This window comes from Mastomys coucha, unplaced genomic scaffold (assembly GCF_008632895.1).
Source record: "Mastomys coucha isolate ucsf_1 unplaced genomic scaffold, UCSF_Mcou_1 pScaffold18, whole genome shotgun sequence".
Lineage (NCBI taxonomy): Eukaryota > Metazoa > Chordata > Mammalia > Rodentia > Muridae > Mastomys > Mastomys coucha.
In genome coordinates this window covers 62,590,910-62,613,696 of record NW_022196900.1, presented here as the reverse complement: position 1 = coordinate 62,613,696, position 22,787 = coordinate 62,590,910, and the positions used below count along the sequence as shown (strand labels likewise).

The window sequence follows — 22,787 nt, the reverse complement described above, 5'->3', positions numbered from 1 at the left end:
CTGTCTGGGCACAGCAGTCTTGGCATCTGTTGTGATGGTGGACTTACACAATGGGAGGAAACTCAAAGACAGCTTCCAGTCACTATGGAATGCTTCTTTAAGATATTACACAGCAGGCTGGGGATGGCTCAGTGGGTAAAGTGCTTGCTGAGCAGGCATGAGGACCTGAGCTTGGATCCCTGGTCCCTACATAAACAGCTGGCCCTGACAAGAAGGCGTGTCAACCTGTCACTGGCAGGAGGCTCTTGGGACCTTAACCAGCCAGCCAATCTAGCCTAATTGGCAAACTCTGGTTAGTAACTCTTTCTCAAAAATCAAGGTAGAGAGCAATAGAGGAACATGACTTCTGCACACATGCACATCTGCAGACATATATGTACACACATGCATATGCTGCATGCAAAAAAATAATAAAATGAATTTTGCACAGCAAAAGAAACTTCTACCATTTTGGAAAATAATATGGGAGATCCTGGTTTAGATTTTTCCTTAGAAGGTCTCCTAAGGCCTTTACCTTCATGGAGCATAAATTACCCAGAGTGCTTCTTAAGTATGTAGCCTCAGCCTGTTAACTTGGTCTGATGTTTCATAGATTCCTCTTCTGTGAGGGAAACACAGACAGACATACCTCTCTGCATCACAGTGGGATCTAAATTATTGCACCTCACAATCACTATGGGTGGGGCCTGTAAGAGACCGCAACAGCTACTGCGACAGCTACTGTGAGCTCGCTTCCTTCTTCTGTCTAATGGGGGCAGGCCACATATTGCCTATCCCACGGGTTGTTTGTGAGATCCCAATAAAATGGTATGAAAGGGTTACAGCATGCTCTGAAGATGGGAACACACACTGTAATTTTCAGTCTTACTAACCCACATATGAAACATGTCTAAGAACAGTGTATTCCAGCTGAGAAATTAAAAGCTTTGTTCCTTCGGAGTCAGACTGTGTCCCTGTACAGATCAATGCTGCTCAAGTGGAGAGAGAGATTTAATTACCTTGAGCCTTAGTGCCTTTCCCCACTGAGAGCAGAGAGCTCCTAAGGAGAGGAGGGGCTGAGTGTGGAGGTGACAGGCCACTCTGTCCAAAGGCAGATACCCAGGGAAGCCTAAATCGCATGCTCTGGAAACTTTGAAGGGCCAAACATCTTGACAAAGAAAGTGCTGGCCCCAAAGAGGTGTGATCTTGTGTCTCTGAAAGGCCAACATTCTATTCTTGTGTGGCACCCTGGGAAGAAAGAGAATAATGCCACCATGCTGGCTTGAAAGATCTCAAGTTTCACATGACACACAGTGCTGTGTCTGCTTGCATTCACAGATATATATACTCCAAGGGATACATGTGTCCACAAGCTTAGTATCACACACACATAGGTTATATGTACCCTTGACAGTTGTGTGTGCATGTATCTATGCATCTGAACACATGCTATATGCAAAATGCAAATGGGTTGTATAGAAAGGCAGTGTTTGCTAAAGTAGACCCAAATGCTAGTTTAGACTTGGTTCCTTGCTTATGGGTCCGTGAACGGCTATGTGCTCCCAAGGGGGAAAGTCCACAGCTTCACTGATCCATGAGGGTCTCTACACATAATTATTTTATGTGACAATATTGATCATAAAACTGAGACTGGAAAAGCAGTGGGGGGCTGCCTGCTAGAACCATCACTGGGCTGGTCTCAGAGATCAAATGTGAATAGACTAGAACCAAGAAGAGATGAAAAAGTAAGTGGTTCCTACACTCAGAGACAGAGAGGTCAAGGATCACATACTAAAGAGAGAAGGTACCCAGCATGAGCCCGAGGAAGGGAATTGGAGGACAGAGAAAAACACAGTACACAAATGAGGAAGCAATGCTTCCTGGCCAATAAGTCTACAACTGCCCAGGAGTCCCAGGTAGAAACCTCAGTCCTATTCCAGATGCCTTCTTGAAGTTGCCCATCAGCTACATCATAGTGTGCACAGGGGATAACAATATGTATTGCCATACAAACACAGCCATCTATATTTACACAGTTCTGTCCTAGGGTTGAGTATATGAAGTGGCTGAATCTCAAGGACATAGATTTTACTTGGAATTTAAACAGCACTTAATATATGTATAAAGTGTTTGGGAGGGATGTTACTACGGTTACTGCTGCTGGGATGAAACACCATAACCAAAAGCAATTTGGAGAAAGGGTTTCTTTGGATTATGCATCCTAAGTCACAGGGCACTGATGGGAGTCAAGGCAAAACATCAAACTGGTCAGGAACCTGGAGGTAGGCACTGATGCAGAGGCCAGGGAGGGGTGCTGATTACAGCCTTGTTCCTTATGGCTTGCTCAACTTGCTTTTCTATACAACCCAGGACCGCCAGCCCAGTGATGACACCATCTACAATGGGCTGAGCCCTACTCGATCAATCGATAAGAAAATGCCCTCCAAGCTTGCCTGCAGCCCAATCTCATGGGGCCATTTTCTCAATTGAGGTTCCTTCCTCTCAAATGACTCTAGCCTGTGTCAAATTGATATAAAACAAGCCAGCACACACTGAAATGAAGTGGAATCCTGCCCTCTTTTCCTTGAAATTCAGTGTGGGAGCAAAGATAGGAAAACATACAGCACAGAGAAAACAACTAACAATACAACAAAGGGGGCATAAGAATTCAATTGTCTAAATTCCTGTTCAAGCCTGAACTCTGTCTTTTGTGAGCTGTGTGCTCTTAGCAAGTTCCCTCTGTGAGCAAGTCCCCTTCCTCTCAGCTCTGAGCTAACAGTAGCACTGGGCCATTGCAGAAACTGAAGGGGAAATGTGTGCCGTCATCTGGCAAAGAACCAAGTCCATAGCAAACTTAACAGATGCGAGCATATTAGGCAGGCTTTATGAGGAGGTGACACTAACTTGCCTGATAGCAAGGCTGCACCAAGGGCAGAGGGGATGTGCTGCTCCTGAGTTCTGTGCGGCAGCCCCCCTTTTCAGGCATGTGGCAGTGCCCCAAACACCCAGTTCTTTTACGTCTCTGAATGTGAGGACAGGAGGAGACTTTAGAGAAACAGAAATCCAACCCCTAACTTCACTAAGGCAGAAGCGATCGATTTAGGCATACGCATAGCCCTTTCCAAAGCCCGTAGAAGGAACAGCAAAAAGTATAAAGCCAGGCATTCGTGTGGCCTCTGAGCTGAAGTGATTGACAGAGCTGCTGTCCACCAGCCAAGAACCTTTGTCAGATATAAAATGAACCCTCTTCTGGGGGAGGGACAGTCTGATGTTGCCCACACTGGTGGGCTGCTAGAAACACTGTACAAATTCAAATTAGCCCAGTGCCTCCTGTGTGCGAGCACAGTCCTGAGCATGTAGCTCGGCATGCAGCACACCGCCACACAATCCAGGCACACTGCACCCTACTCACCTCTCAGGCAGCTACTCAGTGTGACTCCACAGAGTGGCCCTTCCCAGGGCAGGGGCCATACTCCAAAGGCAGCAGTCAACAGGACTTTGTGCAAACTTCAAAAACTTCTAAAGAAACTGTCTTTGGAAAGCAATGGCACCCACTGCAAAGAGAAGTCCTGCAACAAACCCCTGTGAAGCTTTCTGTGGGAAACAGAGAACCCTAAACCAGGCTTCACAGTCAGAACCGATGCAAAAATGTGGGTGAAGAATCAAGAACGCTGAGTGTTTTAGGTATGTCTGACAAAGAACAGGAGCAGGGATAGAGCTTGCTTTACTTAGGTTTTATATCTCTGTGATAAACATCATGACCAAAAGTAACTCGGGGAGGAAGGGCTTACTTCATCCTGTAAGTCTACCATCCAGGGAAGTCAGGGCAGAGACTCATGGCAGGAACTGATACAAAAGCCATGGAGGAGAGCTGCCTGGTGGCTTGCACATCTTTCTTCCTTATAAGCTCACTGGACCACCAGTCCAGGGGTAGCACTGCTCACATCTGGTAGATCTGGGACCCTCACATCAATCATCAATCAAGAAAATGGTTCACATGCTTACTCACGGGTCGGAATGGTAGGATCACTTTCTCAATTCAAGGTAACAATGATTGTCCACTTGATAGGTTATACTACAGACCAGAGGCAAGCCCCTCAGTGTGCCTCTGAGAGATTACCTAGACTCCAAAAGCCTCTGGGTCTATCTGTGAGAATTATCTAAGTAAAGCTAATGACTAGGGACTATTGCCTCTAAACAAACACTACAATTTTATGGGTTAGGCTTCTGGATGGTATCAGGGGAGGGCTGCACAGCTGCATTCGTCTCTCTACTTCCTGTGGATACACTATGACCAACTGCCTCAGGTTCTTGCTACCAGGCCTTTCATGATGGACTGTAACTTCCACATATGAACTAAAGTAAACTCTCGCTTCCCTAAGCTGCTTTTATCCACCATTTTTATTACAAGAGTGGGAAAGTAATTAATTCATTAAAATGGTGTACCAAGAGATGGAGCTACTGCTGTAAAACCTGGCCCTGAAGTTCCAGGGCCTTAGCAACTTGTTGTAGAAGTATGTTCGAGTTTAGAATTTTGAAAATCTCTCAAATGTTTACATAATCAGAGATTAATGGGCAACTGTAGGGGTAGGGGGTATGGAAAAATAGAAGGCCAGCAGAGTGTAGACACAGAGGCTCAGCTCATGGGTTTCAGAAGGAAACAGGAACTCTATTGGGAACTGGGTCATACCTGGGTTATACTCAAGCAAATAATCTGACTGTATTTTGCTCCTGTCCTGAGAACTTGAGCACAGATGGATTTTAAATCTAATGTATTTGTCAGAGGAAATTTCAGGACAAGGTAGCATTCAGGCTGGGTCGTGGCTGTTGCTCACTACTCTTATCAAGGTCTAACTGAGAGACAGCAGCAATGGGGCAAGATGGTATTTGTTAAAATACAGTCTGGTGAGAAATAGAGAATGAACAATTTTACCACTGCGGGATAAAATTTAAAGTTGCCAAGAAGGAAGATGCTGAAAAAGAGGCCACAGTTACTAAAGACTGACACAGTATTTTTAAAAAGGTATCCACCAGTTGAAAGCTCTGATTTGCGAAAGTTGTACATTCATTTGGAAGGAGAGAGCCTGAACTGAGTACACTATTCAAAGTGTTTCCTGCACCTGGAAAGCAACAGCCCAGTGAAGCTGCCCCAGGGTTAGCACAAGCAGAGGCTGCTGTAAATGTAGCCCAAGGAGAATGTAGTACCACACTCTCAGGTTGGCAAAAGAACTTGGCAGCATCAGCCACATGGTACTGGTTTTACAGGCATCAAAGTTGCAGTATGGGGGCGGGGGATAGTGTCATGGATGCTTGTGTCACATTTCCAGAAAGATGATAAAGCCAGGCAATGTATGACAGGGTTAGATTTCTTCAAGGATGCCCCGAGAGGATAAAGAATGAAGCTGTGAAAATGAAGCCGAATTTGCAATAAAGACCTCAAAATGTGAGGGATGTAAAGCAGCTGGCTAGCTCTACAGCCATGGAAAGGAACCAGCCCAAGAGGGAAGAAGCTATGTGCGCTGTGGGTGGCAGAGGTCGGGGGCAAGGCTCCCTGGTCCCTTTGCAGTTCAGATAAGTCCATGATAGGCCTGATGCCAGCATGGAGCTGCAGGATTTGGCACTTTCCCTGCTGAGTTTTGGTCTTGTTCTGGTCAGATCATTCCTTGCTGTGCCCTCTGCTTCAATTTTGGAGTGGGAAAGTTTACTGTGTGCCACTGTAAATTAGAAGTATGTTTTATATTTTATAGGAGCTCACAGTTAAGGGATTGCCTTGAAGGTGAGTGGAGGTGGCATGCACCTTCAATTCCAGCAGTCAGGAGGCAGAGGCAATCAGATCTCTGTGAGTTTGAGGCCAACCTAATCTACATAGCTAGTTCCAGAACAGCCAGGTCCACATAGTGAGACCCTGGCTTGAAAAACAAACAGACAGATTATCTTGAGTCTCAGATGGAAGTTAGACTTTGGACATTTTAAAGATGGTGGGAAGTGTTAAAGACTTTTGATGTTGGACTGATCTCATTTTAGAATAAGAGCTGATCATTAGTCTATATCAAGAGGGGATGGGGGGTTGTGGCTTTAAAGTATATTTGGATATCAAGTTGACATGAAGACTTGGAATGGCTAACAGTAACTGTCATGATGGCAGGGTCCTACAATCATCTAGGAAGCAAGCCTTAAGGCACACCTGTAAAATTTCTACATTAGACTAACTGAAGTGTGAAGCCTCACTCTCAGTATGGACAGTACCATTTCATTAACTAGGGTCTTAGACTAAAAGACTAAAAAAAAAGAGGGGGAGGGGGAGGGAGGAAGGGAGGGAGGAAGGAATGGAAGAGGCAGTGGTGATGTATACCTTAAATCCCATCACTTGGGAGGTAGAGGAAGGAGAATGTCCATCCATTCAAGGCCAGCCTGGTCTACAGAGCTAGTTCCAGGACAGAGTAGCAGCATTCATCTGTCTGTTTCTGAGGGATCAATGTGACCAGCTGCCTCCTGCTCATACCACCCTGTCTTCCCTGCCATGATAGATGGTAACTTCCAACTGTGAATCAAGCAAAGCCACCCTTCCCTGAGACACTCTTAGGCAGTATTTTATCACAGCAACAATACGAAAAAACTATACATACATCATGATGAACTGAACTCTCAAATAGAAAGTCCAATTGAACACATCTTGATTTAAGTTGCATGTCTCAGGTACTGTCACAAAAATAATTAATAACAAAAAGGTAATTAATACAGTAGGTTACATACTTCCTACACATGATAATATAGAATAAACCTCACCAATTCAAAAAAAAAAAACAGGGAATATAAGGGGTAGCAAGAAAATATGTCAAAGAAAATCAAAACTCAACAGGGGAAAGAGCAAATTCTGAAGCGCCATGTCTGGCATCTAGGACTCTTGGTAGTGTCGTCTAGACTCAAAAGCCTTCAGCAGCTCCACCCCTCCATGTCTGCCATGGAGCACACATAGCACATATGTCCACTCCATGCCTGCTTCTTTACCCAGTCGGTATCTCATGGTCAACATTTCTAATACCATGGATTCTCCATTGCACCTTAGATGTCACCTTCACAGCTTTAGGTGACAGGTTTTCAGGGCCTCCAGAAGGAAATACAACCCTGTCACACCATGTGGCCCTGGAGGCTTTCTAGAGTCTTTGTAAATGTCTCCATGACTCTCTCATTACTGGATTTTGCATGCCTGGAAAACTGTCACCTTGCAGATAGTGTGCCAAATTCTGCTGCCAGCTTGAGATGTTATCTGGGACCCATCTACCACAACTATAGTGATTTCTGCACACCTTCCTTGCTGAACCTAGGAAACAAACTTCCCTCTGCACCATCTCCCAGTGGGGGACTCTTTCCGAGGCATTCTGTTTGCTCTTCTTCCTTTTGAATGAACTGCACTTTTAAAAGCTGAAGTCTTTGATGAGTGGGGTCTTGCCCTCAAGCTACCTTTCTTGCTTGCCTGGTACAAAGTTCCTCCTCAATAGCATTACTCTTTTTAATAAGCACGAATGCTTTGTCTGGACCTTCCTTGTCTATAACAGTAACCTTGCTCGCATTCCTTTCCCCACCAAACTGAACATTCTTCCTATTTTCCTGCTTTGAATTCTCATTTAAAACATCAATAAGTTCAGTGAGCAGTAACCAGGAAACAGCCTGAATGTCACTGTCTTGAAACTTCCTCCCTGAAACAAGGTAGTCTGTTTCTATTGAACTGAGGCCCACTCAAATTTTCAGAATCTGGCAGAATGTAGCCATTCTTTGCCAAAATGTAACGTGAATGACCTCTGGTCAAGTTCTCATTAGCATCCCTGCCCCTCTCTGAAACCCCTTCAGACAGAACAACCCTATTGTCTGCATTTCTCTCAGCATTCTGGTCTTCCCACTAGACTAACCTGCTAAACTCTGCTTACAATATCTAAGCCTTATCTAGTCCACAGCTATTAACTCTTCTGCATCCCACCTACCAACCAGTTCCAAAGTCCTGCGGGCACAGCAACAGTCAATCTTTGGCACAAAAATTCAGTGTTAGTTTCATTTCTGATTGCTGTGGCAAAACATCTGATAAAGACAACTTAAAGAAAAGTTATATATTTTGGCCCAAATTCAAGAAAGGACAGTCCATGGTGAATGGAAGGCATAGCAAGCAGCCTGAGTGTGAGGTGGCTGGCTGGTCACAGCTGCTCACATTGTGTCTACAGTCAAGAACCAGAAAGAAATGAATGCTGGCACCCAATTTGCTTTTTCCCCTTTTCCTGATGCAGTCAAGGATCCTGACCTGAGCTTGTGCTGTCCACACTCAGGCTTGGTCTTCCCTCTTCACTTAAACCTCTCTGAAAACATACTTATACTGTGCCCAGAGGCCTCGCCCAGGGGATTCTAAATTCAGGCAAGGTGACGATGAACATTAATGATCACCTCATCAAAGCACTGGTATCCACTTCTATACCTATACCTCAAGCTAGCTATGGGGGATCTTCAAGTATAGGTCCTGACCTGTACATTTTATCATTGTACTCAAACAACTGAGGCAGGAACCTTGTGATGTAAGAAGCCTTGTGTAGTTCATTCAGTACACTAGCAAACACACAAGTAGCCTTATCTCTGGATACAGTGCCTCAAGAGAGAACTTTGCATTAACCTGGCTCTGGCATTCAGTGCGTCAATGACTCTGGCTGCTCACAGGTTTGCTGAGTTTCCATTTAAATATCTGTAAAAAGAACAGTGTCCAAGTCTTAAGTTACAGTGCAGATTTTTAAAAAGAAAAATCGTATGTAGTATTTCTTTTAAAAGTAACAGACACAGAAACAGGAATTCAAAGGTATCAGTCATTCCAACTTGGCCTCAGCTACCCACAGCAGACCTATCGCTCAAATGTATAGCACTAAAGGACAGAGCCTCTCCCTTTCTGGCTATTCTGGAAAAATAGTTACTTATGTTCTGTCTTCTATCTTCTTCACAGTCCATTGTCTTGTCTACTGATTATTAAAACCACAATAAGCACACATCACTGTTCTGCAGCCACCATAGCCACGGGGAATTCGGAAATGAGGAGAGTCGTCTTCTGCAGAGCTCATGCTCCAGTGGGGGTCAGAGAGAGTGAAAGAGAAGAGAGACAAGTGTAAAAAGAAGTCATTGCTACTCTGTAGAGTAAAGCTCACAATAGACAAATACTAAAGGGCTGGGGTATGACAACACAGCTTTTAAATGTCCCCAACATACCCAACATCAAATCATTTCACTGTTTCTCACCAGAAGTAATTTGTTGTATATGATTTAATATGGTTTGCTTTTTATTCTGTAAAACTTCTGGCACGCCGGGCAGTGGTGGCGCATGTCTTTAATCCTAGCACTTGGGAGGCAGAGGCAGGCGGATTTCTGAGTTCGAGGCCAGCCTGGTCTACAGAGTGAGTTCCAGGACAGCCAGGGCTATATAGAGAAACCCTGTCTCGAAAAACCAAAAAAAAAAAAAAAAAACTTCTGGCACATTAAAAAGTACAGGTACAATGAGCAATTGTGTATCAATCATAGAGCATTAAGTTCTAAACCTTTTACCACTACATATTCAGTGGTAACCTCTCCACTGAATTTTGTGTTTATCTTCCCTAGTGTATGTCTGTACTTTTATTACGTATGCGTGTATTTACAGCTGATACCTTGCATTAAGTTTAGAAGGTCACATAACTGTTAATAGTGAACCTCAATTATTGTTCATTTTGTCCCTGAGATGTATTTGCATCAATCTCTAATTTATTCATGTCCTTGGCCATATATTTATTTGGTAACATTACAGCATTGGTCTGCTTTCCTGATGATAAATATTTATTTTGGGTAATAGAACTACTATGTCTGTCCTTTAGTATCCTCCAAGATGCGGATATCAAGATGGAATTTGGTGTGTCAGATACCTGTTGGAGAAACTCTTACAAATAATGAAGGTGGGGGAGGTGGACTTCAGATCAAGTTCTGGGGCTGACATTCAAAATAGGAGAGTAGGAAAGAAGTACAGACAAGGAGGAGTGTGGACTGCTGAAGCTCTGTGACATGGAGTCTCAGCCAAGGTGCTGGGTAGTCTACAAGTAAACAACCCTTCATTACAGTGACTGCTCAACATCCATGCCCTGCCCCTAGCTGAAAGCCACTTGGATAGAGCACTGCAGAGAATCAAAGGTATAGCTAATAGGGCAATCATCAACCACAGCTCTAGAGGAAGCCTCCTGAAGAGTGACCTTATCACGTCACTTCATAGCTGCCATCCTGTGAGCAAAGAGGAAACAGAAATTTACTTTTCCTAGGCAGTTTTCATTCATTCATTCAGTCAGTCAGTCAGTCATTCTCTATATATACATTTTAAGATAAGTTGGAGAAAATTTGCACAGAATAGTGTCACTAAAAATGAGTCATAATAGATTATGTCACTCATCAGTTGTAGGACCAACACCACAACAACCCAGTTCCATTCATTTATTGGTATCTTCTTGGGGCTCAGCTGCCAAGGATCTATGGTCAATTCTAGAAAGCACTGAAATCAAACAGATCTGCATTCCACTGTCTTAGACGCTTAGCTACTATACAACCCTGACCTGTCACTTCACTGATGGGCCTCGCTTTTCTCACACACAAAGCAAAGCTAATCAAACTTACCTTAGAGGTACTCTGGGAATTAAAGAAGCCTGTCACACATAGTAGGTGTTTTCAAAACATCAGTTGCTTCTCATTGCACTGAGCCATTTTTAAAGATAAAAGAGTGTATTCTTGAGAGGGATCATTTTTCTCAGGCTGAGAAATGCTTAAAAACTTAAAGCTTTGGTTCTGTAAACTCCAGCTATCACAACTGGTGAATCACCAAACCTTCTCATTCACAACCATCGCTCTTGCTAAAGCAGCATTTGTGATTAATCTCATTCCAGGACTAAATCGGTCCCAAGTGCTTCCAAGGCACTTGATAAAGAAGCTCCCTGATTTATAGCAAACACCATTATTGAGCAGTGGCAGAGAGAGGACATTGGGGGATTTGTCTTGCTAGAAACTCTGTCTGTTGGAGTCATTTCTTCTACTTCCCTAGATAAGAGTTCAATTTATTTCAAAATAGATAGATGGCATCCTATGGATGTTTTTCCTTGTTCTCTTCTTGGGTAGGAGGGGAAGAAGACTTGGAAACTCTTCTAAACCAAAACTACTAAGTATTTTTAATATGGGGAGTATTCTCCTGCTCATAAGGTGTGAGCACAAAGCTAAGGCACATAGTATGCCACCATCTCATACTCTTCACAGTGGGGCTGCAAAGTACAATGAGGCCATCTCCCTGTTTTACGAGGAGGGGAGTCAAGGTTTGCAGCGAGGAAGTAGCTGATCTGGCACTTTAATGGAGACCCAGATCTGAAGCTTACGTTCATGATGTCATTGTCCTCTATGGTCGAGCAGCAGAGCCATCAGACCCATCTCCTCATGTTTCAGATGCCTGAACACCACACCATCATGCCAAAACTCTGGTTTTCCAAGTCTACAGATGGGGGAGTTTGAACAAGAATGCCCCTATAAGTTCATGTATTTAATCCAGTCAGTGGATTGTTTAAGAAGAATTAGGAAATAAGGCCTTACTGGAGGATTACTGGAGGTGTGTCACTTGGGATGGGCTTTAAGGTTTAAATCAGGACTCTCTCTCTCTATCTATCTATCTACATATATATATATAGAGAGAGAGAGAGAGAAAGAGAGAGGGATATATATATATCCCTCCCTCCCCCCATCTCTCTGTGGATAAGGTTTAAGCTCTCATATGCTGATACAGCACCAGGCCTGCATGTATGTTACCATGTTCCCCCAGGATAGTCATGGGTTCATCCTTTGAAACTGTAAGCAAGGCCCCAATTTAATGTTTTCTTTTATAAGTCGCATTGGTCATGGTATCTCTTCACAGCAACTGAACAGTAACTAAGACAGCATCATCATTTTCTTCTCCTCTTTGAGCTCATTTGGCTCCATTCCAGAACACATCTATGGGGTGTCTGCCTCTCAGTCATAGGCTATCTTTATTTCCTTTGCCTTTAGAGCCTGAGTCTCTTTGCCAGCAACCCTGACAGATGGTTGTCTTTTCTTTACTTAGAAAGTTAAAATAACTGAGAATTCCCCCACTCTATCAAACTGCCCAGTGTTGAGATTTTTATTTGCTTGACCAGCACAGTTGTCCCTGGTATATAATTCCTGAACTTTGGACTGACTCTAGCAGAACAACTAGCAAGAAGACCTTAGGCTTAGGGAGGCAGGCACTGAAGCCTTCCCATCTACTAATGTATGATATATGCTAATTAATTAATAACTTTTCTTAATCCCTGGTTTTCTCATTTGTAGAATGAAACCATATGGCCATTAGCTCATTCATATAAATACTCCTTTGTATAAGGAAGAGAATAACCAAATAACACCAGCATAAATAATGAAAATATTAAAAATCTCATTCTGTGAGATATTTACAAGGGTGGAAATATCAGTGCCAGCCCAGCCACTCAGTGATGTTGGGGCAGCATCTCATGGAGCACACAGATATATACAAGATCATCAGGCTTAGACTCCAAGCAAAAATAGCCTTGTTCATAGAGTGAAGAAGAAAACGCTGCCTCTGAAAAAGACTTTCTTTGCTTTATATCTGATTGGCCAATCTAGCCACTCATTGCTTCTAGATCAGTTACTGGCTGGTAAAGAGCACTGTGCTTATGATTCCTTCTCTTGGGTGGAACACATGCCATCTGGAAATGTAGTTTTCTGGAACGGTTATTGACTCATATATAAAACAGAAACTCCTCACAGACACATCCGTTTGTGTGTTCAGGAAGGTCCCAGACACATCTCTTCTCCTGTTAACCCATTCCTACTATTAGAACTGGTAACAGGAAGTACCCAGGGGGAACTTCTATTCATCCTCAGTGATGTCACTGAAAAGGTACCACAAATGGGCTTGTCTTGCTATATACTACCATAATGTGTTATTCACATCAGTCTCAATGAATGGTACTCCAAGTGGGTTCAAAACTTGTGTCAAAACACAGTACAAAACTTGTGTCACCCTGGCTTCAGTTCTGGAAAGGGGAAAGTTCTTTGGTGTCTTCCATATTCACATCATCTTCTCTAAGTAGGCACCTCTTGACCTTGGTGTCAGTAGCCCAAACATAACGCTTTTCTTAGTTTTGTATTATTTTTTTCACCAACATGTTTCAGATGTCTCATACGATCAATCCTGCTCGTCAACCTAATGGGACATAAAAATACCACTGAAACTCACAAATGGGTGTGTCTATGAGTGGTTTCCATAGAAAAGTTTAACTGAGAATGGAACACTCACCTTTATAATGGAGCATGGTTTGGAGTCCCAGACTGAATACAAAAGAAAAGCTGAGCTGTGTATCAGCATATCTCTGTCTCTCTGTCTGTCTCTCTCTGTCTCTCTCCCTCTCCCTTGCTCTCTCCCTCTCCTTGTGCTTCCAGACTATAAACGCCATGTGATCAGCTGCTTCATACTCCTGCTTCCCTGACTTCCCCACCAAATCACATCAGTAACCAGACTAAAGTTTTCCTTAAATTCCCTTCAGCAAAGAGAAATGCGACTAATATAAATAAAGTTGTCAACAGAAGAAGTCAGATTTGGCCATGAGAACTGTACTTGTCTTTCTGGTATCACTGAGGTTGACTCTAGGATGGATCTCCAGCTCTGCCAGGTAACTAGAAACAGCTCAGGGAGACTCGACTAGCAGAGGATGTGGAAACAGGGTGAAGATTATCCTAAGTTGTCTGGAGAGGAAAAGATAAATCATTGACTAGACTATGTCATGTCTTTCTCTTGAAGTGAGCTTCCTATACAAAAGACTCTCTTATATAGGTTTCTGGCAAGAAGGGGTCCCCCCTTAGGCATTGGCCCCGGACTTCTTCTGTAAATCATCTTTGAATGTAGGTAGAGCATAAGCCATAGGTGAGAACCAAAGCAATAAACACTGATGGTAAGACCATGCCAGGCACTTGCTTGCTACAGCCCTGCCTTCTCACATGCTCCAGGAGGCTGGCGCATGGGTCTCAAGTCTGTTCAGCACCACTTTGACTATCTTTTCACCCACCCCTACCACTGGTCTTTCTATATCATGGGGTTATGGAAGCCTGAAACTGTACCACACATGTGCCCCTCACTGGTCTCTACTCCTAAATAACCAGGCCATTGAGAAACCCCGGTTACACATCAAGACGCTCCAGAAACCGAGGCACAGGGAGCCAGGTGTCAATAATAAATGAGAGCTGTTTCTCACCACTACTAAAGAACTCTCTAGGCTCCAATAAAGACATGTTAGAAGGGGAGCAGCAAGGACTTTAGCCTTTATAGGTATGAAAGGCTTGGGAGAGCTTCTTCACTCCCACACATCACAGAGCGGTAAAGTGAACACGTTTAAATAAGGGATGAGAAGTGTTGGCCCTGCCATCCAACAGTGAGGGAATAGAAACACTTCCCATCCTTTCTGGCTTTATGATGTCCACCAAGGGAAGTGGCAGTATATGGATGGGAGGCACTCTTCAGAGTCAGAAGATGAAGGTTGGCCTCACAGCTGTGCCATCAACAAGCGAGCAGTGCTGTACACACACCGCTTTAATACCTTCCAGTTTGGCATCCTAGATTAAAAAAAAAAAATGGAAGCAATACTGCTCCTCACAAGAATGCAGTGCTACAGAAAGGACAATGGCTTACGAATCAGCAGCCCTTTTATTCCAACACGAGCTCAGCTCTCTTCTTGAAGGCAACGGTAGACAACTTACCCAGTTCCTGCAAGCTTTTTTCTTCTCTATGAGCATGTATCCTTTCAGTCTCGTAGGCTGGTTTCAAAGGCATGATTCAGATTAAAACAAACCTAATATAGTTAAGCAAATATACAAACGCAAACTTACTATTACAGCAATGTGACACTTACTCTACATCATTATTGCTCAGATTAAGCATTTTTGGCCAACTTTTAAAAAAAAAAAAGAGTTTGTGTCTTTGCTGCTGAAAGAGAGCAAACACAGCAGAGTTCAGATCTAGGCTACTTACTGACCAATCTAAGTGCACCGTGGCCGCAAAGCTCCAACCCTGTGATGTGATTCGGTTTGGGTGCTGGAGACCGTACCATTCTCAGTCACAATGTTGGATGCTATGTATGAGGTCCAAGGCAATCAGGATGATCCCAGCTGCCACCGTAGTGACTGTTTCAGGAAACAGGGTTGAACGTGTGTTTCAATGGCTGTATGCGCAGTCACCCTTCATACAAATGAAGCACGGAGCCCTGGGAGTTGCTGCGAGCCAGCTAGATATCATCCAAGCCAGAGCTCAAAAAAAAAAAAAAAACTGAAGAAAATGAGTGACTTTGAGGACATCATGATGCTCTGTACTAAACGGTATCCCAAACTAGTATCTTCTGAGAGGTTTTATTAGGTGGGACAATATATTTTTTTTTGATAGAATTTGAGTTTGTTTATCTGTTCTTACTAGAAAAAAAAACCTGTTCTTAACCTATTAATAATTTAATCCAAATGAGTTTTCATTATCCCTCTAAAATTCAGCTTCTTGATCCACAGTGAGAATGGGCATGGCTGCATAGACCCTATATGAGGTTGCAGTGAGGTCCAACAGTGCTTTTAGCACTGCACTTAGCACAAAGTGAGCACCAACAAAAGTAGTGTGAACTGTACTGTGCTCAGAGCTCTAGTCTACGATGAGCACTTTACAGGCATCTCTCATTGAATAAACTGCTTTAGAGTCTGAGGATTTACAGTGCCTGCTTTACCAATGAAGAAATGAGGAAATTTCTTGGGACCCTCATGTACTTCTTGGGTATCAGGCAGAAACTTCACAAAGTATGGTTCCTTCTTCTTTAAAAATAATCTTTTTGAACAAATCATTTATATTGATCATATAATAGAAATAAAATATTAACTGGATGCCTATAATGTGCCAAGCACTATTAAGTATAAACATATAGTAGTAAATACATACATCTGGATTATAGGAGAAGTTAGATTAAGTTTGGACCTGGGAGCTATTGTCTTCATGATCCTAACAACTGAGTTAACTGCCCAACATCCACATGTTATATTCACAGGAAAAGCACAGACAGTAACAGAAATTATACAATGAAAAGTACATAACACTTAAGAACCTAAATGTATCTTACAATCAACTGCTATTTAATATCTCCTAAGAGACTCCAGGACATCCTGAGATGAAATCAAATGTTTCTCTGAATTCATATATACCAAAAGACATTACCTTTAATTCATCCATGCTCTTTCTGACATGATGTCAACTTGTATGTAATGTCTGAGAAGTCTGAACAATACAATTAGCTTTTCCAGGGGGACAGAGGAAAGGCTAAGAGTAGGGACTACGGCATACTATATTTTAGAAACCTTGCAGGAAAATCAAATGGTATGCTTTACTGTTTACCTGTGGGTGATGTTCTCCAAACATCTTTGCACACTATGGAGTGCCCCTTATAAAACTTTACAGTAGTGTGAAGAATGGCAACTCAGGTAATAGCTACTGTGAAACTCCTATTGCAACTGTTGTTTTGTGCACAGATCAAGAAATACTTTATAAACAAGACATAAATTGGCTCAAACCTATCTTCTTGACAAGTAAGAGTCAGGAGACATCCAAGTGAGATTTCCCAAGCGTTAGGGGTGGGGGACCAGCTGTGCCGCTTTATCCTACCCCAAGGTTTGCATGAAGATTGACAGAAGATCTAAGATGACTTAGAAAGCCATCCTGCAGACAACGAAATGCTCTCTGGTTCTATATTTATATGATTATCTGTCCACCTGTATTGAAGCTAACAGATAATCAAGAATGCAATGTGTTCCTTGTCGTTCTATAGTTTTGCCTTTGATACCTGAGAGTTGTGCAAATGGGCTGGCTACTGGAGCCGGAGATACAATTTTGTTCTTTCTGGTAAGTGGACACATCATTAAACCTCTCCAAGCCCATTTATAAACATAAAATGAAAATCAAACTTATCTCTTAGGATAACTGAAATAAAAAGGGCTTGGCCCAGGGGCTAGAGAGATGACTCAGTGTAAGACCACTTGCAGCTCATTCAGAAGACCCACTCAGAGCCCACATCAGGTGGCTCACTACCACCTATAACTCCAGCTCTAGCGATCAAATACCCTTGCTGGCTTCCTTGGACATTAATAACGCTGCATATACTTCCCACTCATATTAAAGTAAAACAAATCTTTTAAGGCCTTAGCCCATAGCAGTTAGTCATAAAAAGTGTTTTCTTGCACTTCTAATTCTCCAACAAAGTTATCTATTTAATGTCTCTCAAGAAAATCATCCCTCTAAAAGATGAAACCTATGTCCACCAATTTAAGAGTACAAATAAAACTAACTAAATAACTCACAGTCCCTCCACAACGCGGTCATCAACCTCTGGCTCCCCTGGAGATGCACCTTGACACCTTCCCCGTGTTCTCCCATAGCACTTGGCTGCTGTCAGCTAGCTAATGAGAAGCCTGAGGGCAGCACTCACTCCTGTCTCTCAGGTGATGCCCATGGTGGGAACGTCCCAGTCCCCACATCACCATGACAGGAAGACCAACCTCCCTCCTACAGTACTGCTCCCTCTGTCACCTGGACCACCAGCATTTCCTGTGCCTCTGAACAGAACCAGACTGCAGCACCACCTGGAACTATCTCCCTCAGGTCCCCCTCTCCCTGCTCACTACACACTCCAGCGTAGACCACCACTTTCAGATGTCAGTTTCCATTTGATAACTACTCAGGCTCCAAAACCCACTTTAGGCTGAGCAGGAAGCTCTTTATAGTAATCACTACAAACTAAGGTAAGAACGGATGACAGCGAAACGTATAACATCAATTTATTCTGTGATGTTTTTCTCGGCAGTATTTTAAAATAGGTTGAAACACATCAATATTTCATGAAAGATAAAAATCTAGAAAATTCCAGATGATATCTGTAATATACATGACTTGACCATTGAGCATCCTTTTTTTTCCCCTTGAAAACATCATTTTTAAGAGTTGCATAATAAGGAAAAGGCTCACTATGTTCCTCACAGAACCCAAGATCCATCCGCTTCAGGTCAACTTGAAGTTCTTTTCTCAAGTGCGTATGTCAGTGGTATCTGGTCCTGCTTCTGAATGGGGAGAGCATCTGCTTTCTGCTTTTTGACAGTGATGGTTCGGTCCTCTTTCTCCGACTCTTCAAGAAAATGCTTCACAGTAAGTTTGAACAGTAACCGAGGGTCTGGGCCAGAGAGGGGTGGGCAATTGCAGACCTCCCGAAGTTTGAGGGCCTACAAAGAAGCATACGATCCAGTTCCTCACATGGTCTGCACGAGACAACCACAAGTAGAAGGATATTTCTGTACCTTTAAATGGAAGCTGGCTCAAGCACAGCACAGAAAGAAGACACACATGTAATCATGTTCCATGATCTGACCCATAACCATCACTCATGAGGCAGGGGTATGTGCAATAGCACACGGTGCTGTAAACAAGTCTCAGAGAGAGCCAACGGTTCCACTCACCCTTAACTGATCCTAAGAACAGCATCAGATTAACAGGCCTCTGAAGATTCTATAAGAGAATTTTTTTTCCAACACAAGAAAAATAATAGAATGTCTATGTCTGGACAGACTGAAGAAAACCGACAACAAAGTTACTCACAGCTGTGACCTTCTAGGGTTAAATCGCTGCTAATGACAGAAAAGGAGCAGAAAATCAAGATCACAACAATTTTTAACTCTAGGAAGAATAAATGTTGTGGGGAAAGGAAGTTCCAGAGTTCTAACGCATAGTGGAGGTCGGTTGTAACTAGTGTTTATAGTTTAAAATACCAAATCTTCAATCAACCCAAATCACAATTTCATCATTTGGGGAAGAAGAAAGCAGCGTGTGTGTGTGGGGAGGGTGGGTAGAGGGGCTGACAGTGGTGAGAAAAAAGCCTGATCTAGTTCTCTGCAGTGGAAGGCTTAAAACTGGAATGTTAGGAAACAGCAACATAAGCATGCAATTTACATCTGCTGGGGAAGCCCAAAACAGCATGGAACAGCATACAGAGAGTTGCTACTGAAATAGAGCAGGTCTCAGACTTACGATCCACATAACCAGCCCTAAGAACAACCTAGCCCTATACCAGACAAGGAGGAAGAGAGATAAACAGGCATGGAGTATTTCAGGACAGACAGAAACTATAAAGTACTATAAAGCTGGAATATACCCTAGCACATGTCCAAACCTACAGACTGTATAACACCATGAATGAACCAGGTGTGGGAGTAAATGCCTATATTCAAATCACTTAGGAAGTAGCCTCAGAATTTCAGGGTTATCCTTAGCAAGAGAATGAGTTTGAGACTGGCCTGAACTAGATAAGGTCCTGTCTCAAATGTTTTTTAAATATATACCTAAAATTTCACTAAAAATAAAAAAAAATCTATTACTTTTCTAAAAGTATAGTTAGGATGGAAATAAAAAGGTTGAAATTTTGCTTTTGTCTAATATTCTTTTTATGCTAATGAACTTTGAACCACATGCTTCTTTGAATGGACATTCTACTGAATCGATCCACTTTGAAAATGTTCGACCGCTGGCGAGATGGCTCAGCAGGTAAGAGCACTGACTGATCTTCCAGAGGTCCTGAGTTCAAATCCCAGCAACCACATGGTGGCTCACAACCATCTGTAACGGGATCTGATGTCCTCTTCTGGTGTGTCTGAAGACAGCTACGTCTGAAGACAGTATACTACGCAGGAGCAAGCAGAACCATCCTGAGTTCAATTCCCAACAACCACGTGATGGCTCACGGCCATCTGTACAGCTACAGTGTACTCATACTCATGAAATAAATAATAAAAATTTAAAAAAAAAAAAGAAAGAAAGAAAATGTTCGAGCTGTTTCCCTAATCACCAGAAAAACCGTATTCTTCATAAAGATTTCCTATCACTGTTTCCTCATGTGTGGACTACTGCATTCCACTTCCTCTCAAGAAAAATTATATTACAGATCATATATTATATATATATACTGTATGCATGTGTGTATATATATGTATACATATATATTTATACACATATATGCAAAATCTTCTGAACTTCTAGATTTTTGGCTTTCTTCCTATATGCTTCATTACATTTCTGTGTGCTAACTCCTTTTCCCTTTAATAAATTCAAGTCTATCCTATTACATAAATCTTCACATTTCTTCAAGAATAAGACTTTTCCCCATGTGCACCTAGAATATGCCTTCCACTGCCTTTCTGTTCTGATTCTATGCATTGCACATAAGGGCCACTTCATAAATGTAGGCTGGATTCTAAGCTAAATAATAATTTTAATAAATGCTGTAAAAATATTATGCAGAACCTACAATTTTTGAGGAAAAAGGAAGATAATCCAATAGCAAGAATATACAGTTCCGAGAATCCTGAGGAAGGCTGAAGATAAGTGTAAAGATCCCAACGGTTGAGAGAGCCACAGGCAGCCTCTGTTCCTTTCTCTGAACCAGTAAGGTGCAAACATTACCTAAGTGTGTGTCATAATGCAAACTTACTTTCTATTTGAGGTGAGTAGGGAAGAGGAAGGCAGGGCCTTACCCACAGACACACAGGTTCATAAAGCAGAGTTCTGAGGAGTCTGCTAACCTACCAAGGTATGGAGAAAAGCAAAGGTTAGACCTTCTCTAAGTAAGCTAAGCTCACTGCTACTTCTACATTGCCACTTCATCTGAGCATCTTTTTCTCATTACTGGCCATAATTTCCTACAGCTAATATCGCCTAAGCAGTGCAAGCACTACTCGGTTCTACCGCAAAGTGTCCTATCTTTAGCTAGTACTTATTATCACTCTATATCCTCGGGTCATTTAAGTATTCACTAGGCATCTCAGAAGCTGTGGAAGCTACCAGGGAGAGACCACAGGTAACAGGGGCCATGTATTTCAAGGTAGAAGACAGTCAATCAACAGTAAACAAGATCATTCTAGTTTGAACAGGGAGAATGACTGCATGGGGACAGGCCATTTGACACCGAGAGGCCAAAAAACACTTCTTTGGGAAACGTGATGCCTGAAACAGAAAAATCCACAATTGGAGCATCTATAAGGAAGAAACAAGCCTCGTGTGAAATGACTAGAGCCAAAGAAAACGTTAGAGCAAGACAGGTGCAAGTAAGAAGTCATGTGACTGGAAGACTATGGGACTGTGCCAGTTAGTTTTTGTCATCTTGCTAGAGTCACTGTGGAAGAGAGAACCTCAAATGTGGAATTATATCCATCATATTAGCCTATAAGTATGTCTGTGGGGCACTTTCTTGATTAACAATTGATATTGTAAGGTTCAGTGATTGTGGACAGAACCATTTTTACACTTGTGGTTCTGGATTATATAAGAAAGCAAGCTAAACAAGCCATGATAAGCAAGTCAGTAAACAACACCACACCCCACTTCTCCACGCCCCCCCCCACACACACACACTTCAGTCCCTGAAGTCAGTAAACAACACCACACCCCACTTCTCCACGCCCCTCCCACACACACACACACACACACTTCAGTCCCTGACTCTAGATTCCTGTTGTGGTTCCCTTTAGTGATGGTTGTTACCTGTAAGCTAAATAAATCCACTGCTCCCCGAAAATGGCTTGGTCAATATTTCATCACTGCAACAGAAAGTAGCTACAATGGGGTAGTTTCTTATTCTACACTACAGGGAGGAAAACTGGTTTTAGGCAAGGGAATAACATTTAAAAGATCAATCTGCTTACATGGTGAAAACAAGCCACTGACAGAAACAATGAACCAGGGAGCCTGCAGAAACGCAGAGAGATGATGATAGCTTGTCCCAGATGGTGTCCATGCTGAAAGAGCACAGAGGGTCCGAATGCACACAGGAACCCACAGGCTGACATGGACAGGATGCAGAGGCATAGAAGAGAGGAGGATCAAAGGTTCCACTCGCGTGTGCCTTTAAGATGAAGGCACCTATGAATGTGAGAACGATTTAGTTGCTTGTAGTAAATAATAATTGTGATACAGCCCTGCCTTCTTTGCTGATTAATGATCCCAGTTCATAAATTTTTAAAGACGCTTTAATCAAATTGTTGAAACAAAATCATCCATGCTCATAAAATGAATCAGATAGTTGATGTCCCTTTTTATATTTTGATGCGAGAATTAATTAATCACTAAGTAATTGTTCTTTGTGCTTGTGGACAAAGACTCAAATAAAGGCACATTATGGATTGGAGCCCTTACTTTGCTAATTTGCTATGACTCTACACGTTTCTAAAATAAATTTTTATTTAACTTATTGACATCTTATCTCTTTCTAAAGTTAGCCTAAGGAGATTCATTGTAGTTTACTGCAGTTCTTATAGTTAGCTGAGCCTAATGTGCCAGCCCATATATAAACATACATACACACAACACACACAGTTTTTGAAACCAGGCTTCATGCCTATATACACATTTTAATTCTGATTTTAACCTGAGCTATTAACCAATCTCATTTGGCTAAAAATATCGCCAAATATTTGCCTTCTTTTGTTATTTTAAAATTAATAATAATGAAAATTATATTTGTCCATGGAAATGGAAGCAAACTATGCCTGGTGGAAGCAACTGCTTACTGCCCTATGAGTAGAGCTATTTTATAGCTAGTTATGCTTCTTATTGACGATATACCTATTGATACACATCAAAATGGCTGCAGGATGGCTAAAGAGTGGGAGAGAGAGAGAGAGAGAGAGAGAGAGAGAGAGAG

General features: G+C 42.4%; 1 protein-coding gene across 7 annotated transcripts in view; it reads right to left on the bottom strand.

Moving 5' to 3' along the window:
* Oma1 (OMA1 zinc metallopeptidase) overlaps positions 1-22,787 on the bottom strand; it is an 82,796-nt gene that overhangs the window by 14,532 nt on the left and 45,477 nt on the right. For 4 of the 7 annotated variants that reach the window (XM_031378012.1, XM_031378013.1, XM_031378014.1 and 1 more), the window contains one exon: positions 17,859-18,321. The exons of 1 other annotated variant lie outside the window; for it this stretch is intronic. In XM_031378012.1, coding sequence (XP_031233872.1) covers positions 18,109-18,321 — 213 coding nt within the window. In that variant the 3' untranslated portion in view covers positions 17,859-18,108. Of the gene's footprint in view, positions 1-14,794; positions 14,877-17,858; positions 18,358-22,787 lie in introns of those variants that run through there. 2 more of the 7 variants (XM_031378018.1, XM_031378020.1) reach the window with 2 other exon arrangements.